This window comes from Tyto alba, unplaced genomic scaffold (genome assembly GCF_018691265.1).
Source record: "Tyto alba isolate M040663 unplaced genomic scaffold, T.alba_DEE_v4.0 Super-Scaffold_29, whole genome shotgun sequence".
NCBI lineage: Eukaryota > Metazoa > Chordata > Aves > Strigiformes > Tytonidae > Tyto > Tyto alba.
The window spans coordinates 5,040,686-5,055,076 of NW_024881303.1; the positions used below are offsets into that span (position 1 = coordinate 5,040,686).

Sequence of the window (14,391 nt, forward strand, 5' to 3'; positions counted from 1 at the left end):
AGCAGAGGGAATGTGTGAAGCAACCTGGGTATGGGGGAAGCTGATGTGGTTGGGGAAAAAAACATCTGCAAAGTGATGCTTGCGAATGCAGGGCAGGAGCTGTGGAGAGGTGTAGGGATCATTGGGGGGGTTTGCCGTCTGGATTGGGGGAGGGAAGGGAGAAGGAGAAATAAATGGGCATTCCTGAAAGCTGGGAGAAAATGGGTAAAAGCAAAGTTGCTGCGGTGCTAAAGTACCGGGATAAACAAGGGAGAAAGCTCAGCTTGACTGACAAAGTTCTTATCTTCTAATTCATATGTTTCTCTGAAGACACTGCCAGAAGCTATGGTGGGACTGTAAGGTGCAGAGATGTTCCTGCAGGGGTGTTGATAAAGATAACTGGAGAGGATAAATGGGAGCAAGAGGTGCCTGACCTCAGAGGTATTTGGCAGAACACAAGCTAGGTGAAAGTTAATCTTCCCAGGATCTCTGGCACAGCCTTGACAGGGTGGCTGAGTTAGTGAGGACTGCAGATGGATGGTGGAATTGGTGGAGGGGTAGAAGGAAGCTGCAGTGTCCTGGTGCTCTTCTTGCTGTTGCGTCTGAGCAGATGCAAATATAACGTGGAGAAGGCTTTGTGTCAAGCTGTTCACAGTGTATTTGCAGAAGTGACTTAAAACTTCTGGAGTGAATCAAGTTCCTAAATGCCTTCATGAACATGGGCTTGAGAACTTGTGTCACTTCATTCTGGGGGAACAGCCTCCTGAAGCTAGTAAGTTGAATCTAAAAGAGAGAATAGCTTTTATTTAAGTTAAAATGTGGGAAAAGCTATAATTACTGGATGGTAGAGATGGAGGGTATTCAGGCTAATAATTTAGAGGACTTAAATTATGTGTCAAGGCTCCCTGGCACTGTAAGGGGCTGCGTGTTGTTCTGCGTAGCTGGAGATACTTGAAGCTTAGATGGTAAATACCTCATTCTGCGATGGGAGTTAGCTGAAACCCGCACGTATTTTATTTGCTTAATACAGTGAGTGCATTTGTATTGCAGAGGAGCTGCTCTATGGATTTCTCAGGTGTCTGGGTTGAATTACTGGCTAATAAATGATTAATCTAAATAGCAATGTGTATTTTCATTTGAAAGTTATAATATGGCATCATGCTGGTGGGATTCAGGGCTTTTCTGGCTGTTGCTGGTTACTAACAGCCTATCTCCTCTGGCAAAATGGTTGGCTTCGCAACCTGCTACAAAGCAATTACCTACTCTAAAATGCTCTATTGTTTTTTCCGCTATTCTTTACCTGTAGTCTTCTATTTTGCTAAATTTGAGATGAAAATCTAAGCTCTGCCCTGTGTGATATCCATGGTTTTAATTGTTAGGACTTTGTGTAATTTGGCCAAACTCAATAGCAATAAGATTCCAGCTCTTCTGAGATAACAGAAGATCAGTGTTTAAATTGGCAAGCCTCTTTTTAATGATTGTGAAATTATGCTGATCCTAAATCCTCATAAAGATGTTGGAAATTTGGTCAGGTCTAACGCTGTAATTTCTCTGAGCCAAGTTTGATGCTGACTTTGGTATGATGCACACTTGCTATATTTTTAGTTATCTTAAAACATTAACTATTAGACTCCAGAAAAGAGCAGTAGATGACTTTCCCTTTTTCCTTTCACTCCCACCCAAGGAGCTGGTTGCAGAAAAGGAGAGAAACGGCTTGCTTACAGCGAAAATGCGAGAGCGTATCAACGCGCTTGAAAAGGAGCACGGCACTTTTCAGAGTAAAATACATGTTAGCTACCAAGAATCTCAGCAGATGAAGATCAAGGTAAATGCTTTACCAAAGCCCTTCGAGTTTGTGTTCATGCACAAGCAGATCAGTGCTAAGAAACCATTGCTTTAGCCAGGGTGCAGCATTGTTGCTGCTCATACAGAAATGGGCTTTGCTAGTTACCCTGAGCCTTGAACGCAGTGTGCTGGTGTCTGGTGGTGTAACACATCTGCATGAGGACGGAAGACTTTGTGGCACTTCACTGGCTCAGAATGACAAGATGTTCTCATAGGTGACTTTGGCAGCCTGTGAAAGACCAGTGTTAGCTATACAGCCTGTATCTGATCTAGTTACTTTTCCTTCGTGGTATTCTGCTGAAATTTTATTAAAGTATAAAATCTAATTGAAATACTTGAGAGCCACTAATGCTGATGATCATTTACTAGCTGATAAATCTAATTTTTTAAATTATAGTACAGAATGATAACATAGCATAACATACAAGAAACATTATTGCCTGGGAGAGTGCTTTGCTGAAAATATTTAAAGGGCTGACACTTGCATTCATTTTAAGACCCTTGTTTACTTTCTCCTGAAGTTGCATTATAATGGAGTGACCTCAGAAGAGTTTGTTTCATCAGATTAAAAAGTTGATTTAAAGTTTTCGAAGAAAAATGGCTCCTCTTACACCAACTTGACTGGTGCTTAGATTTCACCTTCTAGTATTTTTTTTGCTATATAAATGTCACAGCATGTAAACTTTCCAGCTTTGATACTGTTACCTTCTGCCTCGGCACTTCGGAGAGGAGCATCTCTGTGGTTTTGGAGCAGAACTACATTCTCCTGAGCAGGGACAACTTCCTCTGAACCTATATAGACAACTGTATAATGAAGGGATCTTACTGCTGGCTGGGGAGGGTGAAGGAGATCTGGGCATGACTGGGTTGTGGCAGGCAAAGCTGGGGAAAGGATGCTCAGAGGAACCAGTGCTCTGGTTCTACTTGCACTGCTGATGTGCTCTAGCACTGTGGAGAAGCTGAAATGTAATTGTCAAAGTTTCCAGTTATATTGGGGTTTGTGCCTCTGCTTCTGTTGGAATCTTGTATATCTGTTGGTATTAAAAAAAGAAAGGGGTGGGGTGGGGTGCGGGATGAGGGGCTGTGTTGGTGCTGAGCTGGAGGTGAGATGGACGGCTTTCTTGCTGTGGTGGTTAGGTGAATGTTTGTTTGGATTTTTTTATATATAAAATCGTTATTGGCAACTCAGCCATTTGATGAAACTGGGTCTTGGAAATGGTGTCAGCCATATCTGCAAACTGGCACTGGTAGAGGAAGAAAGCATAGCTGTATGTGCTCAAGGATTTTTAAAGCCGGCTGTTGAGCTGTAAGAACAGCTATGCTCTTGTCTGCATATGCAGAGTCTTTTTTTTTTTTTTTTTTTTTCCTTTGAATCCTGTCTTTTGATTTTGTTTGCGCTATTCTGAAGCAGCCTTGGGTTATCAGGACTTCTTTCTGCCTCAGTTTGGAATCATGTTGAAAATGCAATCAAAGCATATTATTGCCTAAATAGAGGATCTATGTCATAATCTTGACTTCAGGATATTAGATGAGGATTAGCCTATTGCAGTTTACAAGCTATAACCTATGTATTGTTAGTTATTTTATCATTTTTCTGCTTTATTTAAAGGCTTTATAAACTGATGTTAATTCCCAGTACGTTTATTCTATTTCTCTATGGAAAAGTAATATATTGATATCTAGTTATTGACAAGTATTTGAAGTTATACAGCTGAGCAGTTGGTATGCTAAGTAACATTTGTATAGTCATTTAAACAAACAAAGAAGGTTGCCTTGATAAATAGGTTGACACACTGGTATAAAAGGAAACCAGTGCTTTTATTTGAGCAAGAGTGTCTGAGCTGCACAGTTTAATTTAAGAGTGGGTATGTGAGGAAGGACGTGAAGCTGTTCCTCTCCCAAAAAATCCACATAGTTTTATTTACTTAAACTATTGTGCTATCTTATCTACTGTTATAAGTTGTTGGGGTTTTTTATTGCTCCGTAGTTTAATCTTTTTTGGAATTGATCTTTCTTTCCCCATCAGTTCCAACAACTCCGTGAGCAGATGGAGGCAGAAATAAGCCACCTGAAGCAGGAAAATGGTATCCTGAGAGATGCTGTCAGTACTTCTACCAATCAAATGGAGAGCAAGTATGTTAGCAGCTACTCGGAGCTCTGTGTGTGTTTTAAGCCTTCCCTGAAGAGTTGTTCTGGCTTCTGCTCCTTTTGTTCCCATTTCCCTGGCTGTTTCTGGATTTATGGTTAAACTGGGAGCACAGTGATTTGGGGTTGGAGGTAGCTATTTGTATTTGCATTGAGCAAAGGCTTTCAGAACAGATTACTGTCTTTCATCAGTTTGAAACCTGGGCTTTTAGACAGTGGGTGCTGAGGCTTTAATGGAAAGAAACGCAGAAGTGCTCAGACACAGCTGGTGTCTTTGGCAGGGTGTATGTATGCTTTCTCCTGGGGCTTTAGGAGAGGTGCTGATCCTGGCCTCTTGGTAGAACAACAGCTCTAAACTTATAAATCAGTCTTGCAACAAGAAAAAATATCAGCACCCTGTAGTTAACGATACTGCTGGTGTGGCACTTGGATTTATCTGCTGGTGTTGCAGATGTTGGAGAAACAAAAAGGCATCTCAGGTTTTGGCTGTTGTGAGTTACGACTTAAGCTGCCCCTGAGCTGGCAGAGAAGACTGTGTATATGGTGGTAGAAGCTGAGCGCCTCGGTAAGGTGCATAATCAAACTGCTGCCAGTGGGCTTCTGCCTATAGAAAGTGAAGCGGGCACTTTATATTCTCTCACATGTTTGTTACTGTTGGAGACTAGAATGTCAAAACCACTGTCAGGACTCAGTATCTTCCTTTTCTGGCTATGCTGTTCTTGCAGAGATGCTGTGTCTATATGGACCTTGCTGTTACCAGTGCAGCTCAGCAGAAGTACATTCTGCTCCCTGTGCCTGTCCTGCCGGGGCAGGTTGATACAATGAGCACTCGGAGAAGGGTGCTGGTACCCTGATTTTAGGTGTCCTGTTTGCAGAAATGAAGCATTATTATCTCTTAGGCAGTTATCTTGAAAAATCCTTAATTGAGCCAAGTTTAAGATAAAAATGAAACGCTTTTTGTTTGCTTAGACACAAAGGTGAGCCTTTTAAAATTCTTCTCTTGGACTATACAAATTCATCTCCTTTCCCTAAGTGAGAGAATGCATCAGATACCTTCGCAAGTTAATAGACAAGTCAAGGCCAGGAGGCAACGTCTAGTCCAGAGAGACGTGTGCAGTTAGTAGTCCAGGAGGAATAGTCTTGAGTAAGTGTGAGATCAATAATCCTTTATGGGAAGAGGGAAGGAATGTGAATTTCAATGCGAGACCTTTTCTTTATGCTGAGCCTCTTGAGTTTATATGAGCCTGTCCAAATTATGTCCATCAGCTTGCGAATGTTTTAAAGGAACTGATGCTTGTGGCTTATTGCTGACTTTTTGTTTCTGACTCAATGGATTGTAGCTGCTGTGCTGTGCTGATGGCCAAGAGTACCTGACCCTCATCCCTTTCCTAGGATGAAGCAGTGTGAAGAGGAAAAAAAAAAACAAACAAACAAAAAAAAACCAAACCAAACCCACCCATTACAGCCCTCTGACTGCAAATATGGAGCTTGGTGTTGATATTTGAATAGCTGTTGTTATGTCCTATGCTTGTAATAAAAAAAAAAAAAAAAAAAAAAAAGAGCAAGCTGTGAAAACGTTTATTTTTAGGCAGTCGGCTGAACTGAACAAACTGCGCCAGGATTATGCTAGGCTGGTGAACGAGATGGGAGAGAAGAGCAGTAAGCTGCAGCAAGAGGAGCTCCAGAAGAAGAACGCAGAGCAAGCAGTTGCTCAGCTAAAGGTGACTTGGGTTCTCTCTCTCTGTTGAGTTACACTCAAGGCTTTATCTGAGCCAAGTTCCGAGTCGGGTGGGATGTGGGGTGCGTGAAAATGGCTTTAGCTGTTCTCTGGCCACTAAATCTCTCTGTCTTCTTTATGTGCGCTAGTATCTACTTTCAGACAGGCTGAGCCAGCCCATGGGCTTATTTAATGTTTTTATTCAGTACCCTGGGTTTGAGTGATTACAAACCTCCCTATGAAGTGAAATTTACCCTTCCAGGTAAATATCTTTAAAAAGCTTAACTGGTTATGTTGAACTTTGCTTTCTATGAGCATAAAATTCGAGCAAGATTTGGTGTTTTGGAGTTGTTCATCCAGATGACATTGTCTTTGTGTGATTTTTTTTTTTTTTTTTTTTTAATTGAAACTACATGTTTTTGCTCAAGTGTATGTTTAAATTTTTAAATAAATACAATTTTTTTTAGGAGTTAAAGTGTAAATGGACTGGCTTCTGGATGCATCTCTTCTTCATTTGAAGAAAAGGTCTTTTGTATTAATTTTTTTTTTTTTCCAGAAGAGAAATCTAGTGTTTTTGGGTGAGAATGCCAATCCAAAGTTAATTATTTTTTCGTATTTGCAATTAAGTCTTAGATACCAGACATTCTCCTTGCCCCTAGCCCTTGCAGCTGGACAGTTGGTATCTAGACTTGAGACATGTTTTAATTACTTGATGCAGATTTATGTGATGCATGGCTAGTCTGGCTTTTAGTGTTAATTCTGGACTTGCAGGGCGAAGATACTACACTTTCATATTACAGAAACCATCCTGTTAAGAGCCTATAACGAAATGTGTTCACATCTTTCAAATTAATAGGCTAAACTGCTCTAGGAGGAGGATTACAGGGCACTTTGTCTCTCTGATGTGTCCTAATGGAAACAAGAAACAATTTTACTTCATTGTCATATGGTTAGGGAATAGCACTGAAGAGATGCACTCTGAATGTTTCAAAAATAAAGGTTAAACTTCTTTTCATCAACTCTCTCTTCAATGTGAAGGTACAACAGCAGGAAGCAGAGAGAAGATGGGAAGAAATCCAGGCTTATCTCAGGAAAAGAACAGCAGAACATGAAGCGGCACAACAAGGCACGTATCACAATTCCCATGTAACAGAGAATTCCCAAATAATGCTTACTGCAGTGATTCGACTGTTGCCATTTGTAAAAAAGGGCATTATGGAGTAAATGGCTTAAATAAAGCTCAGCTGAAGTCAGTACTGCTTCAGCACCCTGGGGAAATAGTGTGTTGTGATACCAGTTAGTTTGAATGCTGATGAGGGAGCTGAACCTTGGCTTGCTGGAATAAGGCTTCTAATCAGCCTCCCTGTTTACAGTGAAAATTACTTCCCCCAAAGTTAAATATTTACTTCTGAATTAAAATCCTGACATTTCTGCTACAGATGTGCAGAATAAACTTGTGGCCAAAGACAATGAAATCCAGAGCTTGCACAGTAAACTTACTGATACAATGGTGTCAAAACAGCAGCTGGAGCAGAGGATGTTGCAGTTAATGGAGGCTGAGCAAAAGAGAGCTACTGCGGAGGACTCCATGCAAATGCAGGTGCAGGTAGTATTACTCAAGTACCTTAAGGGTTTGGGTTTTTTCCTCCTGCTTTGTGCCTATGGAAACACAGTAATGTCTTTGAAATTCTGCTTTAGTAAAGCTTCCCACTGAATAAAGAATGAGAAAACTGTGTGCCATATGATCTGGCAACTTGTGAAGTGGGACCTTGTGTGTGGTGGCGTGAGGAGGTCTGGGGCCATCTCAGACCTGAGAAGCACTCCGGGCATGTCAGGAAAACGTGCTGACCCAGACCATTTCCCAGGCTGTGAAATGTTGGGGGAACACCCTGGAAGAGCAGCCATGTGAGCTCTTCTGGAGTGTTCTCTCTTCTCTTGGCATCAAGTGGTGAGAGGCAGTGTGGACACAGCTCCTGAGGGCTTCAGGGAAACCACATGGTGTATGGTGAGGCAGGGGAATATTTTTTTCTTGATACAGAACAGGTTCTTATGCTTCCACTCAAACTGATTGATCTTAGTGCGGAGTAAAATAGCATCTTTGAAAAGTGTCTGACATGTAAATGCTAAACTGTTCTTACTAACGTAATCATGGCTAAGAGCTAATCCTAGCAGAAGTTGTCTAGCTGCAGATCTCAGCCTGCTTTTCTTTCTGTGCTTTCTTACAAGGAGCTGATAGAGCAGAATGATGCTTTGAATGCTCAGCTTCAGAAGTTTCATTCACAAATGGCAGCCCAGGTACAGCATGTTCTCAGACTTTCTTTTATAGTTGTGAATTGTGAACTTTCAGTAAGTCAGATTTTTTTGTAGCTGGATATGAGATATGTAATGCTGAAGGCAAAGACTTGTTAGCATCCTCTTTTCTAATGTTTCTCAAACTGGTTTAAAACTTAAGCTTCTGCTGTCCTTTTGGGGGGAAACATCCACTTATTTCCTCCTGTAGTGGCTTTTATTTATAACCAAAGAGTAAAATACTTCTTTGAATGTTTGTTTGTTGTAGCTTTGCATGTGTACAATGCTGTTTTGTGGTTCTCTGGTCTTTTTGCAGTCCTCCTGTGAATCACCTGATCATGCTTTTCCCTTGTGCATTAGGTTGAGAAACAGTGTCTTATGGTAGCTCCCATATAAAGCTGTTTGTTCATTCCAATGGTGATTTCTGTGCAGCAGGAAAAAAAAAAAACCAACCAAACCAACCAAAACCCCACCAAACCTGCACTATGCCTCTCAGTTCTACTGATCTCAAATTTTAGTTTGACTGGTTTCTTTGAGAAATGATTTTTGTTGTAAACACAGTGTAAAACCTCAGTGACTGAAGTTGCTTCCATGTAGAGCTAGGTCACAGAAATCAGCTCAGAGGCCATAACTTTTGTGGGCACGAGTGGAGACTGTTCCTGTGCAGCTGGGGGCTGCGTTCTTTTAAGCATGGGCATGCTTGATGTAGTTTGATTAAATTCGACAGAAGACTGAAAATGTGTCATCTGGCTTTGCTTGAAGTGCTTTAACCCATTGGGTGGGGAGAGTAGCAAAGGAAGAAGCACTATGGATTTACAGCATCTTGATGACCTAATCCTCTCATCCCAGTCCTTTAAAAGGGCTTTGAAAATAAATCCCTAGGGAAATTTTACGTTTTAGCTCTGGGTTACGCAAGGAGGCTGTTGGAAGGAGGTGTCTGCTTTCCCCATGTAGCCCCACTGGCCATGAAAATGCATGGCCATTTTCCCACTGTGGACAGTGGGTGTGCAAATAGCACTTTGGGGAAGTGAGGTTGGACTGAATGCCACTCTGGACATCAGGGCTGATGAAACTGTTTCGATCATTAAGGAGGTCCTTTTGGACTGGAACTATTTGTTCCCTTGGATTTTTTTTTTTTTTTTTTTTAAACTTTTAAATTTTTTTTTTCTCTGGTGCTGTTCTCTGTGGTATGATCTGGGTAATGCAGTATAGGAATTGCTATAGAGTCCCATGGGCACAAGTGCTGTGAGATCAGGATTTTGGGGGAGAGTAAGGCTGGATAAGGAGAATCATGTACCTGAAGCACAGATGAATGTGGAGGTTCTGCCACAGCTGCTACCAAACTGGATGTGAAACAGTCTGCAGAGGTCCCTCGATACCTTGATAACCTGTGTGATGGGTCTCTCCTACCCTGTTGTTGGTGACCACATAGGAATAGGCTTTATCCAGGGGGAAAAAATGCTGCTTGCTGATTTGATGCTGCTGTTTCTGTTTCTAACACTGTGAAGAGTTTTCTTTTTTAAATTCGAGTGGTTTGTCAGCAGAATGTCCCGTAGCACACTTAATCCTTGAGGGACAAGTGCTGGTCACCCCTGTGGCTTGGTTGAATCTGGTAAAGGGCAGATAAGGTGGTTTGTTGTTTTACTTCATGTTGCCTTAGGCCAAAGGGGAAGGGACATCAATATGTGTTAGTGTTCCTTCAATGTTCCTTAGCCAGGTAATAGTTGGAAATGTCCTGTGCAAGTTTAAAATAAGTAGACAATTTTTACAGATGCTATTCCTGGCTCACTGAAGGTGATGATGCTTTGACTTGCTTTACTTTCAGCTATTTTATTTTTTTTTTCCTTCTGCAGACCTCAGCTTCAGTCCTGGCAGAAGAACTACATAAAGTGTGAGCATTCATTTCCTCTGGTATTCGGGAGGTGTTACTGGCTTTTAATGCATGCCACCTTTTCTCCACGCAAGTGCAGTGTGTACAGGAGGGACTGGTGAAGGAAGTGTTGCTGTCTGTGCTCTTAACTTCTCACCATTACGTTGACTTGGGAGCTGGGAAACTGCTTCCTGCGGATTTCCCTTCCGTGTCTGGCCTCAAGTTTGGAGTCTGTTGTATGAGGCTCTGTATGCTACACTGAAAGCAGTGTCTCCTCTCTTGTTTACTGCTGTCTACGTGCAGGGATCAGTGCAGCACGCAGGAATGTGTGTGACCATGAGAATTGTTAATATTTGGGCTATATGGCTGTGCCAAGAGATTTCTCCCTCTGGGAGGTGGGGTAGTTGTATTTCAGAGCTGGAGAATGTCTCATAAATTTTTGGCAAGCAAACAGCATTTAAAACTGATGGAAAAGCTTTTGGACCCAAAGTGTACCGTCAGAAGGATTTAGGGTAGGGGCTAGACTTAAGGGCCAGCATGTATTTTGTGTTTAGCCTGATGCTTCATGTGCCACTTTCATCCAAGACCTTTTAGCATTGATACATCATTTCTCATTTGTGCAGGATTGCAGAAAAGGATAAACAGATAAAGCAGATGGAAGATTCATTAGGCAATGAACATGCCAACTTAACCAGCAAGGAGGAAGAGCTCAAGGTACAATAAAGACATGTGTAAATGCCAGCTGATACAGGGAGAGGCACATTGGCTGCATGTATAAAATGAAGCCCGCAAGGTGACTGCCTTTGAGTCTAGAAACAGCTCTTTCAGCTACAAGTCTGCTGACTTTGCTCTGCTAGTCAAGGCCAGTGCTTGATGCTGGCAAGCTGTTGATAAGAAAGCTTGAGGTTTTTCTCTGCTGTTACTTCTAGCATCCTTCAAAAAGTAGCCCGAAATACCTTGCACTGGAGAGTGAAATTACCTGAAATACTGCCTCTGTGCAAAGTGCAAATATATTTCTTTTTCTCTTTCCTTCAGGTCTTACAGAATATGAACCTATCCCTGAAATCAGAAGTACAGAAATTACAGGCTCTGACAAATGAACAGGTAAAATAATTGCTTAATTAAACATTTAATTTTATTCTCTTCCCACTACCTATTGTGTCACAAATGCAAATGCAGATCTGTTGGCTCTAAGCAAGCTGTTCTTAAGCACATTAAAGGTGTGAGGTTACTGCATTGGGCTAATATGCAATTCCTTGGAGTACTTATAGCTGGTGGGAGGCTACTTCTTACCCTTTTTTCACCAGCGATATCTTTCTTACTTGGGTATCCAACTTACTGAAGCAATTTGCGTGGTTTAGATTTGCAGGCATGCAGAGCGCAGGGCGCTTCACAGGAGTGAATAGAACTGTGCTTGAATATGCAGCCCTGGCATTTGTATACAAGGGTCATAAGCATCCCTATAAAAAAACACAAAAGCACACAACCCCTCCTGCCTTGCCTTTTTAGAACCAAACAAAATGCTGTCCCTCTGTTACTGCTATGTGGCCTATTTGTTACAGAGGTGGAAACGAAGTGTTTGTTTAGAGATGATCCTGGTTGTCAAACAAATCTCTTAGAGAGCTTCTTCCCTTTGCGTAATTGCATGTTTGCCTGGTATAGATTGGTGTATTAAGAGAACATCAAGGCAAGCTTACCCCTTTGCTCTCTTGCTGAGAAGCCAAATGACTTGTTCTAGCTTTTTAATATTGTGGAATGAAAGGTTGATTGAATCATGTGATGTATCCTAAGTCTGTGTTAATCCTCTTTATATCTAGGCTGCTGCTGCACATGAGCTGGAAAGGATGCAGAAAAGGTAAATAGCTCTGGGATTTGATAAACAATGTTTATCAGTCTTACGTTCTTTTGAATCAGTGCTTTTTGTAAGACTTGGATGAGGAAACATATTTAACTGTTCTGCTGTGTCTCAGCATTCACATCAAAGATGACAAAATAAGAACTCTTGAAGATCAGCTTCGAGAAGAACTTGCTCAAATTTCAAACACAAAAGAAGAATTCAAGGTAAGATATGGAATAGCTGTTCTTGTGCTTATTTCCAGATTCGGAGGTTGTGGAACAGTTCATACAGTTGAATGTTGATTTGTAAAATAGAGGTGACTTTTGGGTGTTAAGGTAAATTTCAGTATTCTGTTTGCACAGCAAGAGCAATGAGGGATGTCACAGTAGTAGCAACAGGCTGTGCAGCAGAGTAAGAGATGGAGTAGCACAAGTTAAGCACGATATCTGCTGTTGTGAAGAGTGAGATCTCTGACATCTGGCTGAGGAGGTTGTTCAGTAAAATCTGTATGGTTTTCCTGCATTCCACCTTCTAATACGACTTTCGAGGCCTTGGTGTGAGCCTTTGTTGCTTGGATTATCATGTTGACAGGTCTTTTTTTCTGTCAAGGTAGGTATAAAAATGCTTCTTCTGCCATCTTCTAAATTGTTTCTCATAAGGCTGCAAAATTGCCAAAGCTTTTAGTTCTGACCTCTGAGGTCTGCACAGCAAGGCTGGTACTTGTTTCTAGATGGCATGTGTGTAGAGCAACTTAGCTCCTCCTCGCCCTCTGCCACCTTAGACTTTTTATTCTGAACTTTAGCTGTTAGAAGTAGACCTGCTTCCCAAGAAAGGTGATGACTCTGTCTTTTGAACTCCTTTAAAGCCTATAGTGGATACTGCTGCTCTTCTGATGTTTCTAGTGAAAGGTCACTCACGCTGAATCTTGTAATGTCAAGTTGGTAGGTTTGCTAGTGAGGACCAGAGTGTGTGGGTAGCAGCAGAGGCAGCATGCTTTTGTAGGGGAAGCCATGCCTCATGAGTCTCCAGGAGCTCTTTGAAGGTGCTAGCAAGCAGGTAGTAAACTTGATCCATGTATTAAAGTGGCACTTGCAAAGAGGTTTTGATGAGAGTCCCTTGCAAGGCTCCATAGCTCCTCTAAGCTGTCAGTAAGAGGGAAGAAGTTTGCTGAATTAATAGAATAGCAAACAGAGTACAACTTCAGTTGATTTTTTTTTTTTTTGTAATAAAGTTAGTGACTGAATCTTCAGTGAAGTGTGTGCTGGGTAATGGGTGTATAAACTGTCTGGAAAGGGGGGTGGGAAGAAGTGTCAGGCTTGAGTAAGTCAGCAAGTCTCAAGTTAGTGACACTCTCGGGGCTTCCAGAGTGGTGGAACATTGTAAAATGGCAGGTGAAGTCATAACAATGAATATGAGGAATAATCTGGACTTCCTTTAGTTTGATGACTTCTGTAGTAACAGTTACCTGGGAAAAAGACCTTAGAGATGTTGTGGATGGTTGTGTGCTGAAATCAACTCAGTGCTGAGTAATGGCAAAAATCATCTGGAGGCAGTTCTAGCAGTTCTTGGGAAGTGAATAGAGAACGAAACGCAGTTTGTCATCATAGTGATACCGTGGAAATCCATAGTGTGCTTTCAGCATGAATATTACGTGCCCTTCTAGTCTCTTCTTCCTCCTGTCTTTGATCCCAAACGTAAGCCAGACCAGCTCTGTACTAAATGCTTCCACCTGAGGAAGTTCTGCTTTTTTTCCCATGCACATGAAAGAGGGGAAGAGCCAGGTTCAAAACAGAGCAATTGTTTTAATCCTTGCCATTGCTGTCCCTCCCCGCTTGTGTTGTCCCTGTAGGGCTTTGGGCCTGAAGCACAGATCACGTGTCTTGCTTTTTACTTTTGTAAAGCCCCAAGCACACCTTTAAAAATATTTCGTAAAGCAAAAAGCAATAATAGAGGAGGAGTTTAAAACACGCAGGAGTAATTCAGACAGGCAACCTGTCTGTTGTATGGAGCAGGAGTGCTGGAGGGGAGGCAAGGTCCATGGTACGGCTCTTTGTCTTCCCGATTTGCCTCTTTCCAGCCTGCAGTTGGACCAAAGTGTGGGAGCTGTGCAAGCCTCTCTGCTGCTGGACTGCTAATTCCTTGCTGGGCATCCTCAGTATTAAGGCAGCTGAAGAGAGCTAGAGAGGTGATCCTAGACCATTTGCTTCACCAGCTGAGTGTTTTGTAAGAGGCAGCTATCCAATCTTGACATAATGCTGATACTGCTTAAGGAGGAAAAGGCAGTTTCTCTTGCCTGTCACACTTGGTACTGTCTGATTCTCTGCCAGGGAATAAAGATGGTAACAGCTGAATTTCTCATGGGAACATAAGGACAAAAGTATTAATACAGAAAAGCAAGAAAGAAGGGGAAGGGACTCTTTGTAGTCTTGTAGCTTCCAAAGAACTCACTGTAACGACTTCTGTGCTATTTAATTACCTCATTGCCATTATGAAAATGCTGTAGTTAGGGTTTGCAGTTCTGAACTGATATAATAATTAAATTTCCTTCCAGGTTCTCAAGGACCAAAATACAGCTCTGCAAGCTGAAGTTCAGAAGCTGCACACTCTTCTGTCTGAGCAGGTATAGCCAGTGTTTGCTGAGGTTGTATCAAATATCTTCTGTTCTTTTTAACTTCTTAGGTATTTTTTCCTTAAGATGGCCCTAGGCTG

At 41.8% G+C, this 14,391-nt stretch overlaps 1 protein-coding gene and 1 long non-coding RNA gene across 8 annotated transcripts in view; one reads left to right on the forward strand and one right to left on the reverse strand.

Annotated features, from left to right (window-relative positions):
• The window catches only part of KTN1 (kinectin 1), a 77,822-nt gene that overhangs the window by 34,242 nt on the left and 29,189 nt on the right, over nucleotides 1–14,391 (forward strand). For 6 of the 7 annotated variants that reach the window (XM_033009748.2, XM_033009751.2, XM_033009752.2 and 3 more), the window contains exons 7-18: nucleotides 1,664–1,804; nucleotides 3,851–3,957; nucleotides 5,558–5,690; nucleotides 6,725–6,812; nucleotides 7,126–7,292; nucleotides 7,913–7,981; nucleotides 9,829–9,866; nucleotides 10,469–10,559; nucleotides 10,881–10,949; nucleotides 11,663–11,700; nucleotides 11,816–11,906; nucleotides 14,234–14,302. In XM_033009748.2, the coding sequence (XP_032865639.2) occupies nucleotides 1,664–1,804; nucleotides 3,851–3,957; nucleotides 5,558–5,690; nucleotides 6,725–6,812; nucleotides 7,126–7,292; nucleotides 7,913–7,981; nucleotides 9,829–9,866; nucleotides 10,469–10,559; nucleotides 10,881–10,949; nucleotides 11,663–11,700; nucleotides 11,816–11,906; nucleotides 14,234–14,302 (1,101 nt within the window). The remainder of the gene's footprint in view (nucleotides 1–1,663; nucleotides 1,805–3,850; nucleotides 3,958–5,557; nucleotides 5,691–6,724; nucleotides 6,813–7,125; nucleotides 7,293–7,912; nucleotides 7,982–9,828; nucleotides 9,867–10,468; nucleotides 10,560–10,880; nucleotides 10,950–11,662; nucleotides 11,701–11,815; nucleotides 11,907–14,233; nucleotides 14,303–14,391) is intronic. The other variant, XM_033009749.2, reaches the window with a different exon arrangement.
• Nucleotides 5,506–6,812, reverse strand: LOC122154009. Its single transcript, XR_006165881.1, has 2 exons — nucleotides 6,729–6,812; nucleotides 5,506–5,694 (listed from the first exon to the last, which is right to left on the reverse strand). It is a non-coding gene; the product is annotated as an uncharacterized LOC122154009 (long non-coding RNA).